The sequence below is a fragment of the Physeter macrocephalus genome, chromosome 20 (assembly GCF_002837175.3).
Source record: "Physeter macrocephalus isolate SW-GA chromosome 20, ASM283717v5, whole genome shotgun sequence".
Classification (NCBI taxonomy): domain Eukaryota; kingdom Metazoa; phylum Chordata; class Mammalia; order Artiodactyla; family Physeteridae; genus Physeter; species Physeter macrocephalus.
In genome coordinates this window covers 25,527,798-25,554,576 of record NC_041233.1, presented here as the reverse complement: position 1 = coordinate 25,554,576, position 26,779 = coordinate 25,527,798, and the positions used below count along the sequence as shown (strand labels likewise).

The following is a 26,779-nucleotide window of genomic DNA, read 5'->3' as shown; positions in this document are numbered from 1 at the left end:
AACAAAGTGGGAGGACTTACAGCAACTGACTTCAATACTTACTATACTGTGTGACTAGCATAAAGAGTAACAAGTAAATCAACGGAACAGGATAAACCCATATTTCTACAGTTATTTTATTTTCAACAAAGGCATCAAAACAATTCAGTGGACAAATAAAGTCTATTCAGCAAATAGTGCTGAAATAACTAGATATCCATATAGATAAAGGAGAATGAATATCGACATCTACCTCACATCATATACTAATATTAATGCATAATAGATCAGAGACCTAAACAAAACAGCTCAAACCATACAGTTTTTAAAGAAAAATATAAATAAGAGTATCTTCATAAATTGAGGGCAAATGTTTTTTAGATGAACAAAGTAATAATCATAAAGGCAAAAACTGATAAATTAGACTTTATAAAAATTTAAAACTTGCTTATCAAAAGGCACTATTAAGAAAAAATGGTAAGCCTGGGACTGGAGAAAAAAAATTATAAAACGTACATCTGACATTGACTGGTATCCAGAATACATAAAGAATTCCAACAAGTCATCAATAAAAGGACAAAACAGTCTAATTTTTTTCGTCAGCAAAAGATGTGAACAGTCTCTTCACCAAAGAAAATATACATGGCCAATAAGCTAATGAAAAACTACTCAATATCATTAGTCATCATGGAAATGCAAATTAAACCACTCTGAGATACCACTACATATCCACCAGAATAGCTAAAATTAGCAAGACCAACAAATATCAAATGTTGATGAGGATGTAGAAGCAACTAGAACTCCCATATATTGCTGGTAGGAACATAAAACGGTACCACTTTAAAAGAAAATCTAGTAGTTCCTTATAGAACCAAATATACTATTACCCTAGTGACTCACCAGCAAATCTATTCCTGAGTAATTATCCATGAGAAATAAAAACATGTTCACAAAGACTTATACAAAAATACTAACAGCAACTTTATTCACAGTAGCCAGATGAAAGGAAACAGCCTAGACGTCCACCAATAAGAGAACAGATAAACCATGGAATGTTAATCAGCAATAAAAAAAATTAACTAATATATGCAACAACATGAAAGAATCTAAAAAATATTATACTGAGTGAAAGAAGTATCATATAAAACATAACGTACATATGATTCCATTAATAAGAAATTCCAGAACAGGAAAAACTTAATCTATAGTAGAAAAAAAATCATAATAAGGGTTACCTCTTGGAGGGTAGGAGCAGAGAGTGACTACAGAGGCATAAGGGAATTTCTTGATAGAGGACTGGGTTATGAACATTTATGCACTTTTCAAAACTCAGCAAATGTACACTTAAGATTTGTGCATTTCACTGTATGAAAATATTTACAGGTAACGACAAAAAACTCTAAACTATTGAATTCTAGGTGATGGTATGCATGTTGAAATATTTATGGGGAAACATATTGATGTCTGCAATTTACTTTTGAAATGCATTCAAAAAGCAGATGAAGTAATGGATAGACAAAAGAATGGATAAGGTGAAAAAGAGAGTAAAATGTTAATGATAAAATCTAGGTGGTGAGTATATGGGTAATTATATACTATACATTTAAAATTTTTCATAATAAAATCTAAGAAAAAAAATCAGTCTATCCATGAGGGTGAACTATATCACAGACAGCTAAAGAAACTGTAAATGAATTAACACATTCATATGGGTTACATATTAAATAATATGAAAATATTCACAGTATTGCAGTTTTCTGGTATTTTTAATATTGGTCATAGTCTCCAAGGGCCAAAGGAACCTCTAGGTTGACTACCTAATTCCCAAAACAAAAAAGTTCTGTTACCAAACCTATAAGTAAGCAACCAACCAATGGTACAGTGACAATCATTGACTAGGCAGTAAAGAAAGAAATTATATAAAATTCCTTAACAATAAATTTGAGAACCCACGATGGAGATTATAATCAAATGAAGACATAACAAATATAAAAATACTGATGAAAGGCTAGCATAACAATGGGATATATCAACTCTAAGAACTCTTAAATCCTTTTCTTACACATTGAGCCTACCATTTTACGATTAACACTTACTATAATCTCTTCTATAAGACAGAAGAAAGAAAATAATTTGGAAAAGATTCAGGACAGTGTTTGTAAATAGAACCTTAAAAAGTATTCAGAAAAATCATTACTTAACCTTGAGAAGAAAATAACAGTCTTGAAGCACTCAATCTACAGAAAAAGTTATTCTCCATAACTTGAGTACAAATGAAGATTACATTTAAACTAAACCACAAGGGACTTGAGTTAGATATTAAAATATCTTTAACATAAGAGAGTGTCAAACATTAAGGAAACTCCCAAGGAAGTTTGTAAAATTCACCAATGTATTTATAAAAAGGATAGATAGAACCTTGACTATCATCAATAATAAGCGCAGTCCGTACAACACTGTAAATCAATTATACTTCAATTTAAACTAATAATAAGTGAGGTCCAACCTGTAGGTGTAGTTAGCCTCAAATTCCTCAAACTTAATTCTACATTATTATTTGACATTAGGTGTTTCAATAATAATTACAATTATCAGAACTTTCTTACTGCACAATGGAGAAAAAAAAAGTAGCCTACTAAAAAACAGAAGCATCTATTTTATTTTAGCTTCCCTCTTTGGACAATCCTATGATATTGAAAAGAGATGAAATTTTTGTTTTAAGATTTTTTTTTTTGACGTGGACCATTTTTTTTTAAGTCCTTATTGAATTTTTTACAATACTGCTTTTGTTTTTTATGTTTTCGTTTTTTAACCCTGAGGCATGTGGGATCTTAGCTCCCTGACCAGGGATCGAACCCACACCCCCTGCACTGGAAGGCGAAGTCTTAACCAATGGACCACCAGGGAAGTCCCAGAGATTAATTTTTAAAACTACCAAGTCTGTAATTTTTAACTAAAAACCTCACAGGAACTGTGAGGTAGTAATCTTTTTAGATACTACCACAGGGCAGAAAAATAACAACAGAGATATCCCAGAATCATGTATACAGCTATCCTACCTGAAAGATAGGATCCTACAAACATTAAAATTTTTTAAAGGAACAAAATTTTATTTATATTTAAAGTGTTTTACCTTGTGCTAAACAGAGTTAGGCATTTATTTTTCATAAGACAACAAACAAGATCATATTTCTCCACCTTAAGCACAGGGTGGAAGTTAACTGAGCAAGAGCCAAAATTAACAATGACAATTTAACATTTTATCTGGGGAAAGAAGACGAAACGACCTATTTTCAAATATGCCCTTAGTCTAGAGGATGGGATACAATACTCCATATTCCCATATTGTGCATGGGAACAATTATTTCCTGTGTTAACCTTATGTAGTATAAATTATCCTAATCCTACTAGGATTAAGATCATAACATTGATTACATCTTTATATTTTATACCACACAGAATTTTAAAAATCATATTGTTTACATGCATCTACTCCATAGACAGAGTAAATTATGTACAGCCTAGGGTTTAATGCACTTACAGTTCCTTGTGTTTCTCTTCAGCCAAGATTTGGTCATTCAGTTTAAGAGAATACCTGTTAACACAGAAACAAAAATACACTGGTCATATAAACATACGTTTGCCTCATGGACATCTGACTGTGATATCAACATACAGCCAGTTGACTCCTATCAAATAAACACTACTACACTGTTAACAGGTCTCCATCTTAATTGATAAAACATTTAAAACTGCCTAAGTTCTTTTTTTTAAGTATTTATTTATTTATTTAGGATGCACCGGGTCTTAGTTGAGGCACGTGGGACCTTCATTGCAGCATGCAGTATCTTTTAGTTGCAGCATGCAGACTTCGTAGTTGCGGAATGCACGTGGGATCTAGTTCCCTGACTAGGGATCGAACCCAGGACCCCTGCATTGGGAGCACGGATACCCACTGGACCACCAGGGAAGTCCCCCAAAGTGCCTAAGTTCTTTGATGGTCTATTAGTCACTTCCACAGACACCACATCAAGAACTAAAGGGAGATGAACTTGATCATGCTTTAAAAATATGAGTTATCGTCAATATTCTTCTGTAGTGAATCATCTATGTTACTTTCACTCAGCAGTTCAAAATTCAAGAGACTACTACAATGTTAAGTATGTAATAGTCCACAAAACAACATGAAGTTATTCTTTTATTAAATACATAGCAAACATCTATGTGTACCAGACTATGTACTAGGTAGTGAGACATATGAGGAAAAGTTTTGGAGTTCTTGACTAAACCATTTACTAGCTTAATGACCACAGCCAATTCTTTCACCTCTTTAAGTCTAAGTTTCCCTGGCTATAAAATAGAGGCTACCATAAATATTAGAACAGGGATCTTCCAATATCATATATTTATACTACCGAAGGTAAACAGACTCTGAGGAGTACACAGAAATAGATAAACAACAATGGACAGGTCTTCAATTTCCACTTGTATTCATTCCTTTCCGAAAACTAATCCACCTGACAATGGATCAGAGGTCTAAACAGAGAGGTCATCCAAATTCTCCTTACTTGACTCCCCTTCCACAAGTCTTTACTCACTTTATAAAAAGAATGGCATACCTCTCGTCCATCCTGAATGAAACCGTACTGCATTGCCTAGGTATAAAAATCTCTGAAGTATTAAACAAGGAATGATTCATAATATTTTGTCTGCAAAGCCTTCTTAAAGTACTACAAACTGACTATAGGGCTTCCTGTTCTATACATTATTACTGTAAAGAATGAAGACAGAAATTAAAAATGAGTAATTGTGATAGGATGTTCTATTTTCAGATATGTTATAGAATGGGGCAGAAGTTGGATACAATTTTCATTTAAAAAGTTCATCATTGGGCTTCCCTGGTGGCGCAGTGGTTGAGAGTCCGCCTGCCGATGCAGGGGACACGGGTTCGTGCCCTGGTCAGGGAAGATACCACATGCCGCGGAGCGGCTGGGCCTGTGAGCCATGGCCGCTGAGCCTGCATGTCCGGAGCCTGTGCTCCGCAACGGCAGAGGCCACAACAGTGAGAGGCCCGCGTACCGGAAAAAAAAAAAAAAAAAAATCTGGATATATAATTGAGTTTTTCACTTTCAAATTAATACTTCCAGAGTAAGATAGTAGAAAATAAAGAATACAGGTTTTACAATTAAAACAAGCATGTATTTCAAATTACTGCACAATGACTGATACATTTTTTGGTCATGAACAAATGTCTTAAGTTCTGTTATTCTTTACGAGGATAACTACCTCATAAAGTTGTCATGAGGACTAAACTAATACCATATAAAAATGTACCTAACACATGTTGAATAAATGCTTTATTGTCAGATAATAATTGTTAAAAATTATTATACTCTTATTTTTTCTCCTTACTCTTGAAAGTTTTTCAGATGGATTCTCCATGGCCCTTCTTTAGATTCAACCCTTTGTTGTATACCAGTCCAGTGTGCAAAGATCATTAGAATATGATGGTTCTTCTTCTTTAAAAAACTGCTCTGAAAAGCTTGACATAGCATGTGAAAAATATATCTTCACAAAAATGTATGTGAAGAAAATATCAATTCTCTCATTAACTTTTAACATTGAACACTTAAAACTCCACTTTAAAAAAGGCCTTTCATAAAAAAATGTTTTTCAGTCAAACGCTATTTATCAAGTGCCTAACATGTATCCAGCACCATGCTAAGGGTCATGTAAGAAAAAGCATACTGCAGTTCCTTTGCACCAAGAGCTTACTGTATATAGAAAAGATTTAGTAAGATACTTTCCTTAATTGCCTCTCTCCCCAGCAATGTTTATAAACGCTGCATGCAAGGCTTATACTATGGTTATTTAATTATAAACCTAGTACAAAAAAAATATATTGAGCTTCCTCTCAAGTAAGAAATTAGAAAGCAGAAGAGAGTAATGAGAGCCAAGAAAGGCAAAGGAAATTGTAAATTAAAGGGAAAAAAGCCTCTCTTTTATTCAAAACACTGCTTGTTTGACAAATCATAAGTTAAGATCATCACATAAATTACACAAATTGTTAAATAGTTAAAACAAAAGATGAGGCCAGTAATCAACAAAAGATATGAACTAAAGGAAAGTAAGAAAATCATTTTTATTTATCCAGAGATTGCTCTGACATAGAAACCAGGCTTACCCATTTTGAATCCCCCAAATCTGGCATGTAGTTATTAATTCTTAGTTTGTACAATAGGTTCAAGTTGTTAATAATTTAATCATCTGTTTAAAAAATAAAGGTAATTAGTGTGGCATGGTAGAAAAAGAAACAAATAGGGTCAGGAGATACAGATTCCATCTCAGGCTTGCAATGCTAACTGTAGTCAAGGGCAAAACATCTAACTTTGCTGAGCCTGTTCCTCTGTTGTAAAATGAATAAAGAGGACTAATTGATCTCCAATTCCAATTTGTCTCAAAAATCCTATGAGTCCATGGTTATACATTTCCTGCTATAGTACATATAATAATAGTGAAATACACACACTCACACCCCTTGGACTTCCACTTATTTATGGCAGAAAGATTATCTACTCTTCCTTCCAAGACTGTTAAAATGATAATAAAGGCACAAAAAAAGGCAAACACCTACAGGATCAAAAAGAATACTAATGTAATTAAGCATTAATGGTCAAAAGGTTTCCACAAATTTTCAGAAAAAGGAAAGCAGATGAGGAACTCAGCAGCACTAAAGGAACTAAAATCTCATTTGCAACTGAAAGAGGCTACTTATGATAAGCAAGCTTAGTCCACCTGCAGAAACCTCAGAGGATACAGATAAGGCTTGGAGCTACAAGTAAGGGAATGGACTACCATCTCACCATCACAACTTACAATTCCTAAAATAAATTAGAGATAAATCAGAGGTTTATTCCCTCAAGAAACCAAAGAGAAGCATCTCGGAACTAAGGAACAACAGGCAAACCAGGGGGCGTAGAGAGGAACAGGTGAAACTGCCTACTTAATTATGGTACCTCTAGCCCCCTTTCCTTGGCCAACTCAGAATAAAGCAGCCAAGCTTAAACCTTCAGAAAGGAAAATGGAAGACTTTTCTGTAAAGAAACTGAACAGACTCTTAGACTTCCAGATACTAACATTAAGGGTCACACCCCAGCCCCCCAAAATAGGTTTTCAGCATAATCAAGCCACAATAAAGTCCCATCAGTCAACAAGCCCAACCTGATAGGGACAGAGTAAAGGGACGAAGTAGGTAATTAAACAGTTAATCCTACCAGAGGATTGTAAGTAAAGAAAAAAGTATGGGAGACCCCTATAAGTTATTGATCACTCAAGAAAGCAGGCTTGCTTAACCACAAAACCAAGCTGTCTTGCTTAGCAACAAAACCATGCAACAGAAGTATGAGACATGCCCCCAAACAATAAAACAATGGTGGCATGAGACCCACATCCTGCCCAGTGAGCTCAGTAAGTTAATGACCCCTTGGACATGCTCTCTGCACACATAAAAAACAATAATTTATAGAAAGGTGACATTTCAAAGTGAAAGACCCTCATTGTACTGAGACATGGAATAATTTTTCCATAGTGCCATGACAGTCCCGGTTTGACCACGTAGGGACAAGAAAACTCCCCCGCCCAACATAGAGGAGGAACTGATGATGGAAGTGTGATGTCTACTCAAGAAATGAGGAAGAAGGTGGTCTTCTCCCCCTCCCACTTTTCCTTTGATTATAAAACTGTAGCCCACTAAGTTCTTGGGGCACAGCACCTTCTCAGCTGTCTACTTTTAAGCCTCACAAGCGCCTTACTCTAATAACTCACTTCTTATCTATCACTTTGCCTCTCACTGAATTCTTTTTGTGCTGAGACATAAAGAACCGGAGCTCCTCGGAGCCCCCTGAAACACCACCTAGCGGTTTCAAATCCACATATACCAACCTGCCAATGAGGTTTTGAATGTGGGGTATGGGTGTGTGTGTGTGTGTTTGAAAAAAAAATTTGGGGCTTTATTTATTAGTGCTCTTTGGCTATGTAACAAATTCACCCAAAACTTGGAAGGTTAAAACAACAGTCATTATCCCACAGTTTCTGACGGTCAGGAATCCAGGAGTAGCTTAGCTGAGTTTTTCTGGCTCAAGGTCTCTCACGTGGTTGCAGTCAAGCTGTCAGCCAGAGCTGCAATCATCTCAGGGCTCAACAGAGAATGGAGAATCCACTTCTCAGCTCACTTACATGGCTGTTGGCAAGTCTCAGTTCCTTAGTAGCTATAGGCCTGAGGCCTCTACCTCCAGTCATTTGAGCCTCTCACAAGGTGTCTGAATGCCCGAGAGAAACAAGAGGCCAGCCACAATGGAAGACACAGTCTTTTACAACATAATCTCTGAAGTAGGATACCATCACTTCTGCCATATGCCACTGGTTACACAGATCAGCCATGGTGCAATGTGGGAACTACTCAAGAGAGTGCCAGGAAGAGGGGATCATCAGGAGCCATCTTGGAGGCTGACTATCACAGCCTGCCTTCTGGCCCCCAAGGATCCCTGCCTCCTATTTTTCAAATCCATATGTAATGCCCTCCCAACATTATACCAGGTTTGGTTTGTATGACCAATAGCAAGCATATGGCAAAAATGATGACATGTTACTTCCAAGAATAGGTTATAAAAAAGACGGCAGCTTCCATCTAGGGAAAATTACACTATTACTCTCTCTCAAGTCACTCACAATAGGGCAAACAGCTGCCACGTTTTTAGGACACTGAGATTTATGAAGTGAGGGACTGAGGCCCTCACTCCAACAGCTCTTAAGAAACTGAGGCCAGCCAACAGTATCAACGAGCTTGGAAACCACAGTTGAGCCTTGCAATGATTGCCACCCTGGCCAACAGACTGACTACAACTTCATCAGAGACCCTAAGCCAGAACCACCCAGCGATGCCACACTCTCAAATTCTTGACCCTCAGAAACTGTGTGAAAGACTAAATGTTTGTTACTTTAAGCAGCCAAGTTTTGTAGTTATATATTACATAGCAATAGATAACTATTATTACATAGCAACAGATAAATTCATTAAAGCTTTAAGAAAAAAAACTCATAGAAGCAATTAAGGATTGTTACAAAAATATTAAATTGTATAGAATTTTGAAATAAAAGTACCCACCCTAGCCAACCCACCCTCCCATGACCGCTGGGGTTTAGAACATATCCTTACAGACTTCTTCTTATTCCTTTGCAAATAAACAGAATAAGCTTTTTAAATGTCTTACCCTTAAATAAGAACAGACAACCAAAGATCACCTAATATTGGAGGAAAGTCTCCACCATGAAGGAGAAAGGCCACAATAAACAACCAGAAAAGAGCAATCCACAGGGAAGAAAGATAAAGCAGGAAAGAAAAGACATTCAAAAACCAAACAAAACCAACTCTAATTAATACACTTAGACAAGGGGAAAAAATGCATCCATAACACAAGAACAAAATGTTACATAATGATAATTTACTAATACCAAGCTCAAAAAAAAAAATTCTAAAAGCTTCCATAGAGAAAAAACTGGTGATATAATGAGATCTATTAGATGCTGGAAGACAATGGCACATGCCTTCAAAATTCTCAAAGAAAACTCTATACTAACCAATCAATAAGACGTGAGGGGAAAAAATTTAAAAGATCATCAGACATATACAAAGATTCAAAATATTACCTTACATATGCTTATGCACTCTTTCTCTGATGGATATGCTATACACACACACACACACACACACACACACACACACACACACACACGAGAGAAGCCACATTATATTATATGATACTACACACAGAAAACCAATAAAGAAGATATGAGATAAAGGAAGACTGCTGTTTAAAAGGAAAAGAAAGGAAAAGAAAAATAAAGACAAGTCTAGCAACACAACCAGTTCAGTCTGGAGCACAAAGATGGAAAACTGAAGAAGGGAGGTCACCAGAGGAAAAGAGGTTGATAGACTTACTGATTTTGAGGAGGAGGGGTAGAGGGGAGAATGCTTATTAGGCACATGACAGACTTAATAGAGTAGCTATTGAAAATGTGAATAAGTGTATAGAAAATAGTGCAAATGAACACAAGATGCAATAAGTCACTGAAAGAAAAAAAAAGGTTTATAAGTAATCAAAGTCTACAATTCTGTTCACAATGATTACTGATCTGGTTTTTTAAATTTTATTTATTTTATTAATTAATTTTTAATTGGAGTAGAGTTGATTTACAATGTTGTGTTATTTTCCGCTGCACAGCAAAGTGAGTCAGTTATACATATATATATATATACACACACACACACACACACACACACTCTTTTTCAGATTATATTACCATATAGGTCATTACAGAGTACTGAGTAGAGTTCCCTGTGCTATACAGTAGGTTCTTACTAGTTATCTATTTTATATATAGTAGTGTATATATGTCAATCCCAATCTCCCAATTTATCCCTCCCCCCACCCCTTTCCCCCTTGGTAACCATGGTTTGTTTTCTACATCTGTGACTCAATTTCTGTTTTGTAAATAGGTTCATTTGTACCATTTTTTTAATTTGTTTTAATGTAATATAACAAAATGGGGAAGATGAAGAAGAGGAAATGGTGTGAGTGAAAGAGAGCTAAATCCTTAGGTATTGTAACCGAGACTATATATAACATCGAAATAGCTAGAGAGATAGACCTCAGAAAGCCCTAAGCTTAGGACGGCTAGGTGGATGGGTATTCATGAGACATTAACCTCCAATTCACCTATTCTCCCAGTAAGCATTCAGGAATGCACAGGGGTTCTGACAAGTAACTAGAACCTGGTTAGCAAGGACAAAAGTAATCAGAGACCCTCCAACAATTAAAAAAAAAAAATCAAGAGAGTGTATAAATCCTGTTGAGAATTGCAAAAACAAAGTTCTCAGAAGGTGAGAGGGAATCCTCTCCACCATCACCCAGTAACAAGATTTGGTCATCTACGCTCCCAGTGACTTGAAGACCAAGTGTGCCCCTCCACACAGTGCTACTGTATCCTCTATTCTGGAATTCTTCCTAATGGAATCATGTTCTTGTATCCTTTCCTTACGTTAAAGGAACTTTTATCCTTTGCCTCTCCGATCAATCACCCTTATAAAAAAATCACACAAATACTAGCATATTATGTAGAAATACGCAGATACCAGGAAAAAACAGCTAATAGAACTTAAAATCTTCTGGAAAAACAGCACTTATGCAGAATGGGGTAAAAGCAAGGGGAAAGATGAAAGATGCAGCAAAGAACTGATTTTTTCCTTAAAAACCTTCAGTAGTAGCTTACTTTTTAACTAGTACTAGTTTTACAATAATTATTTTTTTAATTGAAAAGGCCAAGTACTTTTTTAAAAAAAATCAGAATCACAAGAACAAATACTTTATAAGAATTTTAACAGTTAACTCATTTTTATAGTGTAAGATACTAATAAGTATATATTTAATTCATTTGTTATAGTACCTAGCAAATTATTCCTGGATAATTTATTTTTACACAGTGCAAATATAAAACACTCATCTAAACATGGTCTAAAAGGTAAGTTAAACATAGTCTGTTGAAATGATAAGGAACACTTTCAAGTGTTATTTTGGAAGAAATGGTCAGGAATATAGGAAAGAAAATGCTCTACTTTTTATGATTAGAGTTCAAAAATATGCTTTTTATCTCCAAGTACTGATTTCAAAAGTCAGTTTTACTGATTAAAACCCTCCTAAAATTAAAAAAATAAGACTTCAGCTGGCCATTTAGGATCAGCTGCTAGTGAAACAAAGAAGCTATTTGAGTTCCCAATAGTGTCAGCACACAGCTGCCACATCATAATCACTCTGATCATATTTGCATGAACCTTTAAAAACATAGTATACAGTGAAAAAAAAGCGAATTTCCTAAGACTACACAGTATTATCCCATAAACACAAACATATACAATATCTCTCTGGGTTATACATACATGTCTGGGGCATGTTCATCAAAACAGTTTAACACTGGTTACATGTCATAAAATTTCAAATTTTTTACCTTCTCTTTGTACTTTTATATGCTATTAGAATTTTTTTAAAACAGTGACAATCAATTAGTTGATTTCCTGGACAAAACATCTCACACCAAGCAAACAAAGGAGTTCTAACTTCAAACGCATAAATTCATTGAATCTATTTTGTTTTATTTAAAAAGCTTTCCTGACATGTAACTGACATACAATACATCTTACATATTTAAAGTATACAATTTGATAAATTTTGATACATGTATATGCTCATGAAATCATTATACAATCAAGGTAATGAACACACTCCTAAAAGCTCCATCCTGTCTCTCTGTAATCTCTCCTTCCTGCCCTCCACCACACCCTGGCACATGCACAGGAAACCAATGATCTGCTTTCTGTCACTATAAATTGAATTCCCTATAATCTCAATATAAATGGAATGATACAGTATGTATTCTTTTTTGTCTGGCTTCTTTCAATGAACACAATTATTCTGAGTTTCATCCAAACAATACTCTATTCCTTTTTTATTTCTGACTAGAATTCTAATGTATGGGTAAACAATCTGTTTAATGATTCACCTGTTGACAGACATTTAGATAACTTTCAGGTTCTAGCTATTAAAAACAAAAATCACCATGAACATTAATGAACATGTCTTTGTATGGACGCACATTTTCACTTCTCTTGAGTAAATATCTAAGAATGAAATGGTTGGATCAAATAGATGTGTGTTTAACTCTTTAAACTGAAATTCAGTGCCGCATTTTAACTCCCCATGAGAAGAAAGCTGTAGTTCCTCCATTATCTAGCCAACATTTGGTATGCTCTGTTCTAAAATTTTAGCCATTCTAACAAATGTGTGGTAGTACTTCACTGTATCTTTAATTTACATTTCCCTAATAATGAAAGAGACTGAGTACCTTTCCATGTGGTTATGTGCCATCCATATATCTTTGGTGAATCTTCAAATCCCTTGCCCATTTTTTTATTGGGTTTTTTATTTTCTGATTGAGTTTTGTGAGTTCATTATGTATTCTGACTGGTAGTCCTTTATCAGACATATGCTTTGCAAAGATTTTCTCCAAACCTGTGGTTTGTCCTTTAATTCTTATAACAGTATCTTTCCAATAGTAAAAATTTTCATTTTGAAAAGGTCCAGCATATCTATTTTTCTTTTATAGAACATACTTCTGGTGTTCTATATTTAAGAAATTCTGGTTTAAACCACAGTCACAAAGATTTTCTCCTATATTATCATCCAGAAGTGTTATACTTTTAGGCTTGACATTTAGTTCTATCAGTTAATTTTGTATATGGTACAAAATACAGATCCAAATTCATTTTTATGCATGTTGATATCCAATTGTTCCAGCACTATTCGTTGAAAAGACAATCCTTTCTCCACTGAACTGCCTTGCACTTTTGTCAAAAATCAGTCATCCAGGGACTTGCCTAGTGGCACAGTAGTTAAGAATCCGCCTGCCAAAGCGGGACACGGGTTCGAGCCCTGGTCCAGGAAGATCCCACATGCCGCTGAGCAGCTAAGCCTGTACGCCACAACTATAGAGCCTGCGCTCTACAGCCTGCGAGCCACAACTACTGAGCCTGTGTGCCACAACTACTGAGGCCCACGTGCCTAGAGCCCATGCTCCGCAACAAGAGAAGACACCACAGTGAGAAGCCCGCGCGGGACACGGGTTCGAGCCCTGGTCCAGGAAGATCCCACATGCCGCTGAGCAACTAAGCCCTTGTGCCACAACTAATGAGCCTGCGCTCTAGAGCCTGCAAGCCACAACTACTGAGCCCGCATGCCACAACTACTGAAGCCCGTACTCCGCAACGAGAAGCCACGGCAATAAGCCCACGCACCGCAACAAAGAGTAGCCCCCGCTCACTGTGACTAGAGAAAGCCCGCGTGCAGCAACGAAGACACAACGTAGCCAAAAAAAAATAAATTAATTAATTTTTAAAAAATCAGTCGTCCATTTCTGTGTGGGTCTATTTCTGGACTTTCTATTCTGTGCCATCAAACTTTACAGTGATATCACTGTTTTGATTACTGTAGCTTTATAATAATTCTAGAAATCAGGTAGTAGCTTTTTCTGTAGATTCCATCAGTTATTCTACATAAATGATCATGCCTTTTGGAAATAAAAACAGTTTATTCCTTCCTTTGCAACCTGGATGTCTTTTACTTCTTCTTGCCTGATTGTCCTGAACAGAATCTTCAGGACCACTGTATACATTTTGAAGTGGTGAGAGCGGACATCCTTGAATTGTTTCTGATCTTAGGGGAAAGCATGCAGACTTTCACCATTAGGAATTATGTTATTAGTAGGCTTTTCCCTAACCTAAATTTTATGAGGTTAAAGGAGTTCCCTTCTATTCTAAGAATGCTATAAGAAACTTTATCAGGAATAGATAGGAGTTTTGCAAATGGTTTTTCTATCTATTGAGATGACAATGTGATTTTTCTTTCTTTAGTTTGTTAATAGAGTTAAGTGCTCTAATTACATTCCAAATGTTACACCTACTCTACATTCTTAGTATACTATTTAATTCTGAAAAAAGGGATAAATACAGTGATACTAGCATTAAGTATGTTTAAGTGGTTTTCAATCTTCACTACCACTTTGTATTCAAAGTTGGTAAGACAATTATAAATAGCTAACAGAATGAAAACATATCAATCTTTATTAAAATAAAAAATATAGTTAAACAGAAGTTAAAAGTAGAAAGTTAAAAGTTAGAGTCAGGAGTTAAAGTAGAAGGTAACAGAACTTAAAAGTAGCGAAGTAGCAGATGGAAGAATAGAGGCACTTCTAATTCTATATAATGAGAAGTCTAAGGATTCTATTGAAAGTTGATACAAGAAAATATTTTAATGTGTGTATATTATATCATTTAAAAGTACAAGGTAGGGGCTTCCCTGGTGGCGCAGTGGTTAAGAGTCCGCCTGCCGATGCAGGGGACACGGGTTCGTGCCCTGATCTGGGAGGATCCCACATGCCACGGAGCGGCTAGGCCCGTGAGCCATGGCCGCTGAGCCTGTGCGGCCGGAGCCTGTGCTCTGCAACGGGAGAGGCCACAACAGTGAGAGCCCCTCGTACCACAAAAAAAAAAAAAAAGAAAAAAAAAAGTACAAGGTAATCAGAAGTAAAACCATTAACATAATTGTATGCAGGAGTGTTTCTGATTAGCAAAGTATATTTTAAAAATTTGTATCTGAATTTCTTAGGATAAGACACATTCTCCAGTTTGTCCTTGGCGCCTCAACCTATTTCCTATTATATTACAATAGGCCAAATTTACACATTTATAAATTCTTGCCTGATCCTTTGACACTTGAATTTATACAGATAAAGAGTTATAGAGATAATCTCCAAGACATTAAAAAACAGAATTTGTTAAAAATGGTTATCCCCCAAAATCAGTTGTATTTCTATGTATTAGCAATGAACAATCCAAAAATGAAATTAAGAAAACAATTCCATTTATAGTATCAAAAATAATGATATACTTAGGATTAAATTTAACCAAGGAAATGCGAGACTTCTAAACTTAAAACTACTAAACACTGTTGAAACAACTTAAAGAAAGACATCTCCTGTTCATAAATTGGAAGACTTAATATTGTTAAAATGGCAATACTACTAAAACTGATCTACAGATTCAGTGCAATCCCATTCCAAATTCCAACTGCCTTTTTTACAGGAATGGACAAGTTGATCCTAAAATTAACATGGAATTGCAAGGGACTCTGAATAGCCAAAACAACCTTGAAACACAACAACAAAGTTGGAGGGCTCACACTTCCTGACTTCAAAACTTACTACAAACCTATAGTAATCATAGTGTGGTTCTGGAATAAGGACAAGCATACAGACTTATGGAATAGAATCGAGAAGCCAGAAATTAACCCAAACACCTATGGTCAACTGATTTTTAAGAGGGCCAAGACCACTCAATGGGGAAAAGAAAACTCTCTTCAACAAATGGTGAGGGGACAACTAGATTCCCACATGCAAAAAAATGAAGTGAATGCTTACCACACATCTGATACAAAAATTAACTCAAAATGGATCAAAGCCCTAAATTTAAGAGCTAAAACTAAAACTCCCAGAAGAAAACATAGGCATAAATCATTGTGACCTTAGATTTAGCAACAGATTTTCAGATATGACAGCAAAAGCACAGCAACAAAAGAAAAAATAAACCGGACTTCATCAAAATTTAAAACTTACACATTAAAGGATACTCTCAAGAAAGTCAAAATAACCCACAGAATAGGAGAAAGTGTTTGCAGATCATAAATCTATTAAGGGTCTAGTATTAAGAATATATAAAGAATTCTTACAACCACAACAAAAAACAGATTAAAAAATGGGTGAAGAACTTCAATACACATTTTTCCGAAGATATACAAATGGCCAATAAGCACATGAAAAGATGCTCAGCATCATTAGTAATTAGAAAAATGTAAATCAAAACCACAATATTACTTTACACCCACTAGGATGGCTATAATTTTATTTTTTCTCCTTTTTTTTTTTTCCTGGCCATGCCATGCAGCATGTGGGATCTTAGTTCCCCAAACAGGGATCAAACCTATGACCCCTGCAGTGAAAGCACAGAGTCTTAACCACTGGACCACCAGGGAAGTCCCAGGATGGCTATAATTTTTAAAAGGGAAAAGACCACGTTTTGGTGAGGATATGCTTCTTTAAAAAGCTAAACACAGGGCTTCCCTGGTGGTGCAGTGGTTGAGAATCCGCCTGCCGATGCAGGGGACATGGGTTCGTGCCCCGGTCCGGGAAGATCCCACATGCCGCAGAGCGGCTGGGCCCGTGAGCCATGGCCACGGAGCCTGTGCATCCGGAACCTGTGCTCCGCAACGGGAGAGGCCACAACAGTGAGAGGCCCATGTACCACAAAAAAAAAAAAAAAAAAAGCTAAACACAGAATTACCATCTGACTTAGCAATTCCACTCCAATATATATACCCAAAAGAAATGAAAATATATATCCATGCAAAAACTTGTACATGATAGTTCACAGCAGCTTTCTTCATAATAGCCAAAAGCCGAAACAATCCCAGTATCCATCAACCAATGGCTCCACCAACTGATGAATGCATAAACGAACTGTGGTATATACAAACAATGGAGTATTATTCTGCCTTAAAAGGAATGAAGTACTGATACATGCTACAACATGGATTAGAGAGGGCAGGAAGAATATGTAGGACATCATGTATCCATTCAAACATCTATCCACCATTCAAACACCATGTATCTCCACTATTTCCCCCTAATAATAACTTTTGATGATACATGGAAGAGCACTGAAAAACATCATGTTAAGTAAAATAAGCCAGACACAAAAGGCCACATATTGTATGTCTCCACTTATATGAAATAAAATATCCAGAACAGGCAAATCCATGGAGACAGAAAACAGACTGGTAGCTCCCAGGAGATTGGGGAGAGGTGGGGAGGGCAGGTGGGAATACTGAAATTACCACTTAATGGCTACGAGTTTCTTTTTGGGGTGATGAAAATGTCCTGGAGTTAGATAGTGGTGACGGTTGTGCAACACTGCAAATGTCCTAGCAGTCACTGAATCACACACTCTAAAATAGTTAAAATTATGATTTAATTTTAAGTAAATTTTACCTCAATAATATTTTCTTAAAAGTGGTTGCCCCTGGGCATAGAACTTGGGGTGTTCAAGGGGAAGGGGATCTTAATTTCTCATTATTAAATGTTTTTTAGTACTTTTTTTTCCTTGCACCAAATCATCACAGACAGATAAATAAACACAAAATGATTTCTCAGCTAAATTAACAACATCAAAAGGTATTATTAGGGGGAAATAGTGGAGATTCATGGTGTTTGAATTAAGTCCTACATATTCTCTTGCCCTCTCTAATACTATTCCTTCTCCCATATGTTATGGCACCACTATAGATTTAGTTCATTGACAGTAATTTTAAAACGTGGAAATTAAATCATTAGGTAATTCACATACTTCTTCCTTGCAAAGAATAAAAAAATAAATTTCAAGTGAAAGTAGCAACAGGAATGAACAAATGTACCTAAGTTTTCCCAGGGAAAACTGTGGTCAATTACTCAGTAAATAATAATGGTGCACTTCCTATTAAAGATTTAAATTTCCTGAATTTTCCTCCAATTGAAGATGTTAAACAGTAAATTCAATTCTAAAATTTTCAGTTTTTCTTTAGATGTAAGTTTCACATAGTACATATGAAGAGCTTAATACTTACTTATCAAGGAAATCCTTATCCACCACAGCAGTGATGTCGAGAAGAGGATTTCCCATTCCAAAGAGAATATTTTCACTAAAAAAACACAAAATACAGTACAAGTTAGAAATACTTCTGAAAGTAAGGTGATGTGTAAAATGCACAAATATAAAAATAAATATCTTCACTTTACCTAGGAAATAACATACTAGTTTATTAAACCTCTGATTTGCCTATTACATGTAGGACAACATTTTAGAGGAAGCAAAAAGCCATTTAGAAAAGAGAATGACTTTTAAATTGGATGAAATAAAATATAACAAAAGAAGAAACCAGATCATGTGATATTTTTCCACAATATTTAACAGCTAATGACTAAAGCTAATTAAATTCAATTTTTTTAAGGTCTATCACAATAAAGCTTTATACTCAACAAACATGATAGATATTTAACTCTCTCTAGACAGTAAAATACTGAACTAATGAAAGTTTATTAGGGAGCATACAGCAAGTCCTGGAGGAATCCAGGCAACAGCCTTACCCTTCAAAAACTGAATGACTGGGGTGGGACCTTCACAATGGGTATCATAGATAGATATCATAGATAATTTTCAATTACATTTAACAGACTTTGAGAGAGTCTGTTTTCCATAACTGATTACAATACGGCTCAAAACTGAGGGAAAGACAGAACTCCACAAAAACTGATACCAACTGACAGCAAGAAATGGACCAGAGGCCATAGCTAGGTCAGCCTCAATGAGGGCCATTCTTCTAGTTTATGCAATAAAATTTGCCCTGTGTAATTTCCCATTGGTATCTAGTTTGCTCAAGCTCTCTTCCAGTTGCCTCCATACCAGTTACCATCCTCACCATCTGGGGATTATTAGTAATATCAATAGGACTGATACCCAAAAGTTTCTTTAGGAGAACGAGGTATAGCCTACAATTATAGTGTAAAATGATTTAGAAGACTGAATTACAGTCTCTTATTAAAATCACAGATTGGGCAACTATGGCTGAATATGCAATTAAGAGAAATTTGTCCCTTTTTCTATTTAAAGAAAAATGATGGGGGAGGGATAAAAGACAAGGCAATTATTTATTCACACGGGCATTTGTAATCAAAATAAAAGTCTAATATAAAAAGAAAATAAGTGTTTAGAAAATGAAGGATCAACAGGCAGATACAGTAAAACGTGACCATCATTTCATTAGGGATTTCTCTGCTTGACTTGTGTATTATTAGTCAAACAATAAAAACTCTTAGAACTTGTTTATTTTTCTTTAAAAAAGCACAGGGGAGCTGCTTGGTTGTTTCTTTTTATTCACACTTTTTAAGCATTCAGTTCAATATATATAGTAATGTAACCACCACCAAAATCAACATATGAAACATTTCCATCATCAGAAAAAAATATCCTCCTGTCCCCATGTCAGTCTCTCCACCCCCAACTGGTCCCCTCTTGGTTTTAAGGAATGTAACTGTGATACTTCTTTTTAAGAAGTCAGTCCTTTGCACACCTCCTGCATTCTCAAAATAGTTCATTACACTCTATTTGAAAATTTATTTAAAATAATATTACCAAATTAATTCAACCTCTCTGGGCCTATGGTTTCTACAAAGAATTATGGGGGAAAATGAGCACACTGAATCACAATAGCCATGTTTAAACTCATTCCTAAACTTATTTGTCCAACAAAACCTTTGCTTATGAACAAAAATGGACAAGAATATGTAAAATGTGATTCAGAGCTCCGTGTGTAAAGGACACAAGAAGAAGAACTTATACACTGACTACTGTTCCTCACTGCAAGAAGTACACAGCATGGGCCCTGATGAGAGATGCTGTCAAGCTGGAATTGTCCGGAGCCTGTGTGGAACCTGTTGCAGCAACAGTGGCTAAGGTAAGAGGTGGGGACAATAAAATCCAAAATAGCAGATAAAAGGTGTCTTCAGGGGCTTTCCTGGTGGCGCAGCGGTTGCGCGTCTGCCTGCCGATGCAGGGGAACCGGGTTCGCGCCCCGGTCTGGGAGGATCCCACATGCCGCGGAGCGGCTGGGCCCGTGAGCCATGGCCGCTGAGACTGCGCGTCCGGAGCCTGAGCTCCGCAACTGGCGACGCCACAGCAGAGGGAGGTCCGCATACCACAAAAAAAAAAAAAAAAAAAAAAAAAGGTTAAGTAAAAACTATACAATTATTTCCAAAAGCAAATAAGTTTAAACTACTCACATCGTTTTCCTCTCCATCACTGTACATAAAAGAAGAACTATTATATGATTTCATTCTAATATGACAAGTTAACTTTGTTAAAAACACTAATTCTTCAAAATGGCTAGTTTCCTAAATACAAACTAGTGTCCACGCCAGTAACTACTGTATCACCCTTCTTAAACAATGAAGATACTATTTAAGTAAGCATTTATTCTGAACTTGTCCTATTAGATGTGAACAAGATGGGGGCTGGTCTATGGCCAAAAACTATGACTAACCCATACTAGGATTATTGTTTTGTTCCAAATGTTAGCAATGTCTTTTTCCTGGAATGGATGCTAGGGTGAAAGATTCTGAATGACTTTTTCTTTCTTTCTTTTTTTTTTTGGTCAGTAATTTCGAAGTGTCTCATAATTCAGGCTCCATCCAACATAAACCTATACTATATTATTTTGTTAGACAACCTACAAACACTATACACTGACATAGATATTACAGGAAAAGATCCTGAGAAAACTTTGTCTTGTTTATTGATATACTGATATTGATTAGCCCTCTGGTCAGCGAAAATATTTAGTTACATCTGGTGCCAGAATAAACACTATTGATGAGTGTCCTTAACTGTTACAACAATCACCCCCTTTTTAAATTCAGAAACCTCAACTTCATATGTGATTCCTCTCTCTCCATCAATAAGCACCATTCTTAGTAGTAACTGCATCTTCTTGGTTTGTTCCAACAGTTCATCTACCAGGAACCCCACAACATCTGACTGGCGCTGCCTTTAACTAGGTCCTCTACAGACCTTGCCTAAATTCCTACACTGCTGCTATTTTTTTAGCCACAATAAATCCTGTACAATATCACCGAATTATATTATTTAAACAAATAATGATATTTTTCCACTTAAAAGTTATTCCCCTTACAACTATGTAGAGGATAAAATACAAAAGCCTTTTTTAACATAAAGAACATTGAGTCTAGTTGGAACCTACAATATTTCATCAAATCTGAGATGCCATGAATCATAAGATTCCAACTTCCCATGGAGATTGCAAGGCAGAAATGCATCTGAGAGATGTTAAAATGTGAAGAAATATGCATATTGCAATCACTGAAATACAGTGCCTCTCTAACTTTATCTCTCACCATTCTAACACATACAATCCACTTTCTAATAATAATATCTCACTGTGCCCTGAAAAAAGACTGACTGTAAGGTCCTTCCCCTATACTTCTGTGCCTAGCAAACGCCCATTCACCTTTTTAAAATTTCTCGTAAGCCAGCTGTCTTAGAAAATCTTTTCTGCCCAACTCGTACCCAAGGGTTCCCATGTACAAGTGTACAGGCTGTGTTCCCTGCACAACTCCAAAGGGTGCAGTTCACAATGTGAATGATAGCTCCTATAAACTAAGGCACTGCTGCCCACCTCCTAGTTTTACTCATTCCTCCTCCCTAGGTTCTGTTAAGTTGTTTGATGAACTTTTAATCGATTTTAAGTGTTGCTTTGTACTTTATCTCAATCAACTTATCTCAACATAAAAGGTAAAGTTTGTTTGTTTGTTTTTTAACCTTAATTACATTTGTATTCTCAATGGCTGGCATATGATAATCACAAGGGCCTTGAGGGATTTTTCGATTCCAGGTTCTAACTTCTATCAACAGACTGCTGCTTATCTCAGGCTCCCATAGATCAGGACTGGGTCTAGAGTAAGGTTAAATTTTAAAGGTACTTACGTCAATGGTCAAATAATAGAACACTAATTCAAAATAGGTTGTAATAGAGTTCCCTGATGGCCTAGTGGCCCGGGTTCAATCCCTGGTCAGGGAACTGAGATCCCACAAGCTGCGCAGCAAGCATGGCCAAAAAGAAAGCAACAACAACAAAATAGGTTGTGGTAAGTTAAAAATGAATATTGCACTTCCTAAAGCAATCACCAAATGAAAACACAACAAGGTATAGCTAAAAAACCCAATAGACAGGGCTTCCCTGGTGGCGCAGTGGTTGAGAGTCCGCCTGCCGATGCAGAGGACGCGGGTTTGCGCCTCGGTCTGGGAGGATCACACATGCCGCGGAGCGGCTAGGCCCATGAGCCATGGCCGCTGAGCCTGCACGTCCGGAGCCTGTGCTCCACAACGGGAGAGGCCACAACAGTGAGAGGCCTGCATACCGCAAAAAAAAAACAAAAACAAAACCCAATAGACAACATAAAATGAAAAATTAAAATATAGTCAATTTAGAAAAAAAAAGCAGGAAAGACATAATAACACAGGATAAATGGAAAACAAAAGATGGTATACTTAAACCCAACCATCCTAGCAGTCACACTAAATGTAAATGGATAAACATTGCAATTGAAAAATAAAGACTGTCATACTGGATTTAAAAAATGTCATTTACTAGAGATACACTTTAAATATAAAGACAGAGAGAGTTTAAAAACAAAAAGCTTGGATAAAAAGACATACCATGCAAATACTAATCATAAAAAACCTACAGTGGCTATATTAATATCAAACAAGGCAGACATCACCAGATATAAAAGGATTTCATAAAAATAAGCAGGTCAATTCACCAAGAAACAAAATAAATGCCTTCAAAATACTTGAAAAAAAAAAAAACCTGAGAGAAACACAAGAAATAGGCAAATTCACAGTCTTAGTTAATTGTAACACCCCTCTTTTAGTAGTTAGTAAAACAGACAATACCAAAATAAGTTAGGGAATCACACTACTGGATATTTATCCTAGAGAAATGAAAACTTAAGTTTACACAGAAATGTGTACACAAATGTTCATAACAGCTTTACTGGTAATAGTAAAAAATTGGAAACAACCCAAATGTCCTTCAATAGGTAACTAGGTAAACAAACTGTGGTACACCCATACAATGGACTAATATTCAGCATTAAAAAGGAATGAACTATGATACAACTTGGATGGATCTCAAAGGCACTGTAGTGAGTGAAAATAAAAGCCTTATCTATGTGTTACCTACTGTAAAATTCTATTTATATACCACCCTCAAAATGACAAAATTACACTGACTGAGAACAGATCAGGAGTTGCCAACTGTTAAGGCTTGGGGGGAGGGTGTGGCCATATAGGGATAACACAAAGGAGTTTCTTTGTAGTGACAGAACAGTTTAATACCCTAATTGTGTTAATCTGGAATCTGGACATGATAAAATTTCGAGGAACTACACACCACCACCATGTCAATAAAAGACAGTGTATGCAAAGACTGGTGATGTTCTAATAACATCTATAGTCAACTTAATAGTACTATACCAACATCAGTTTCCTGGTTTTGCTAAGATACTGTGGTTATGTAAGATTTATCATTGGGGGAAGTTGGGTGAAGAGTGCATAGGAACTCTCTGTACTCTTTTCGAAACTTCTTGTGAGTCTTTCAAAAAAAAAAAACTTGTAAAGTATTTTAAAAGAAAGAAAAAGAATATTTTTAAATGTTTAAGAAACAATTAGGGTGATAACATCAGGAATGGCAGAATAAGGGCCTCCAAAAATCCTCTCTTCCGTATAAGCAACAAGAACACTAGAAAAAAAAGTCAAAATCAACACTTTCAGAACTCCACATATTAATCAAAGGCTTGCAACACCTGAGGAGCATTTATTCAAGGGGAAAAAAAAGGCTGAATCTCAGTAAAAACAGCAAGCTTTGTGGCATTTTAACTTGCCCTATTCCCATCCCCCCAACCAGCTCCAAGGCAGCCTTAAAAGCAACAGCCCCAAAACACAGTGGAAACCAGGGGCCTACCAGCCACTGGATGAGCTGGAACAGAACTGGAGCTCTTTCTAAGCCCCATTTTCAGAAAAGTGCTATTATTTGAGCTTACTGGCAGTTACCCGAAAAACTCCTACTCCAAGATTTCTCATTATTTGACCTGACTCAGAGTTTCCCCAGTACTAACAGCCTTTTCCCCCGGGGCATTTGTCAAAAACAATCAGCTGCAATTGTTTAACACCCCAGCCATCTGAAGCAGTTGGGGCAAACAGGCAGCTAACAAAAAAAACTTGGAAGGAAAAGTGGGATGTGAGATATCCATAAGAGGTTTTGAAAAGTTCTGAATATTCCTGAGAATCTAGGAGACCATGTATTATACATGTGCCCTGGCCTGTGGGCATGCTCAAGAAAGACCTGAAAAGGTATTAAGCAATCATCTCTGAGCATGAGACTCTGCACAAGCAGGAAATAGAGGCTATGGCAGCATTGTAAGCCTGGCTGGGCACTGAAGATTTGCCTCCATCAAGCACATACAGCCTCTCAGCAGATACTGCTAGACAAAAACAAGTATTTGCAAGAATGCAGAAAAACTGGAATCCACATTGCTGGTAGAGACATAAAATGATGCTGCCAGCTTGGCAAAAAAGTCTGGCAATTCTTCAAAAAAATAAACATAAAGTTACCATATGACCCAGCAATTCCACTCCTAAGTATATACTCAGGAGAAATTAAAACATGTGACATCACAAAAACTTGGACATGAATGTTTATAGCAGCATTATTCATAACAGCCAAAAAGTGGAAATAAAAATATCCATCAACTGATGGATAAACAAAATGTCTACACATACAATGGAATATTATTCAGCCATAACAAGGAATGAAATACTGATACATGTAACAACATAGATGAACTTTGAAAACATTATACTCAGTGAAGGAAGCCAGGCACAAAAGCCCAAATATATGATTCCACTTATGAAATGTCCAGAATATGGCAAATTCACAGAGACAAGGTAGATTAGTGGTTACCAGGGGATGGGCAGGGGAAATGGAGAGTAACTGCTAACAGGTATGAGGCTTCATTTGGAGATGATGAAAAAGTTCTGAAATTAGATAGTAGTGATGGAGGCAAAACCCTGTGAATATCCTAAAAACCACTGAGCTGTACAGTTTTAAATGGTACATTTTATGGCATGTGAATTATACCACAATTTAATAATTAATAATAATTAGTTAATAATTAAGTAAATAATACAATTAAACTAATTGGTATTTATAGACCAATACAACTGCAATATTCATTTACTGAATAAACTATGTGTAAAACAACTACACTGAAAACCTCAAAATATTGCTGAATGAAATTAAAGACTTTAAAAACACATGTAGGGCTACCCTGGTGGCACAGTGGTTAAGAATCCACCTGCCGACACAGGGGGCACGAGTTCAAGCCCTGGTCCAGGAAGATCCCAAATACCGCTGAGCAACTAAGCCCATGCACCACAACTACTGAGTCTGTGCTCTAGAGTCCATGAGTCACAACTACTGAAGCCCGCGCGCCTAGAGCCCGTGCTCCCCCAGCAAGAGTAGCCACCGCAATGAGAAGCCCGCGCACCGCAGTGAAGAGAACCCCCGCTCGCCACAACTAGAGAAGGCCTGCATGCAGCAACGTAGACCCAACACAGTCAAAAATAAATAAATTAAATAAATTTTTTTTAAAACACACATGTAACAGTCACCAAAACAGACCACAGATGAGACTATAAAACTCATCTCGATAGATATCAAAGGACTGAAACTTAACACTATGTTCTCTCTATATATATATAATAGATATACACTTATAACATGTAAACAATATATTCTCCAAATATCATGGAATTAAATAGAAAATCAATTTTTTAAAAATAACTTTAAAATCCCCAAATATTTAGAAATTAAACAGTAAACTTCTAAATGACCTGTGGATGAGAGAAATCACACTAGCAAACAGAAAATAATTTGAACCAAACACACATAACAAAATTTGTATGAGGTAGTTAAAAAAGTACTGAGAAGGGAACATTTTATATATGAAATGCACATGTTAGAAAACAAGAAAGGTTTAAAATCAATGGTCTGAACTTCTAACTCAAAATAAAATGGAAAAAGTGTAAATTAAATCCAAAAGAGCAGAAGAAAATAAAAATATGACAGCAAAAATAAATGAAATAGATTAAATAAATGAATGAATGAATGAAATAGAAAACTATTACCAAAATAGAAGTTCAACAAAACCCAAATCTGGGCTTTTGAAAAGATTAATATGTTTGATAAACCCCTAAAAAGACTGATTCCAAAAAGTTTAAAAAAAAAAAAAGGTGTGGGAGGAGTACTAATACCAGGAATGAAAAAGGGGACACAAAACAGTTCCTACAGGCAGTAATAGTATACTATGAACACCTTTTTAACAATCCAACAATTCAGAATAAATTTCTTTAAAAAATGTTAAATCTGAATACTCATTTATCATTTCTTTAATAAGAAACTGAAATTTG

At 36.1% G+C, this 26,779-nt stretch overlaps 1 protein-coding gene across 12 annotated transcripts in view; it reads right to left on the bottom strand.

Moving 5' to 3' along the window:
* ADK (adenosine kinase) overlaps positions 1 to 26,779 on the bottom strand; it is a 494,936-nt gene that overhangs the window by 433,745 nt on the left and 34,412 nt on the right. For all 12 annotated transcript variants that reach the window (XR_002893073.3, XR_003677644.2, XM_024132043.2 and 9 more), the window contains exons 2-3: positions 18,300 to 18,374; positions 3,521 to 3,574 (exon numbers count right to left, since the gene is read on the bottom strand). Coding sequence is in view for 10 of the 12 variants with exons in the window: in XM_024132043.2 (XP_023987811.1) it covers positions 3,521 to 3,574; positions 18,300 to 18,374 (129 nt within the window). In the remaining 2 variants the exon portion in view is untranslated. The remainder of the gene's footprint in view (positions 1 to 3,520; positions 3,575 to 18,299; positions 18,375 to 26,779) is intronic.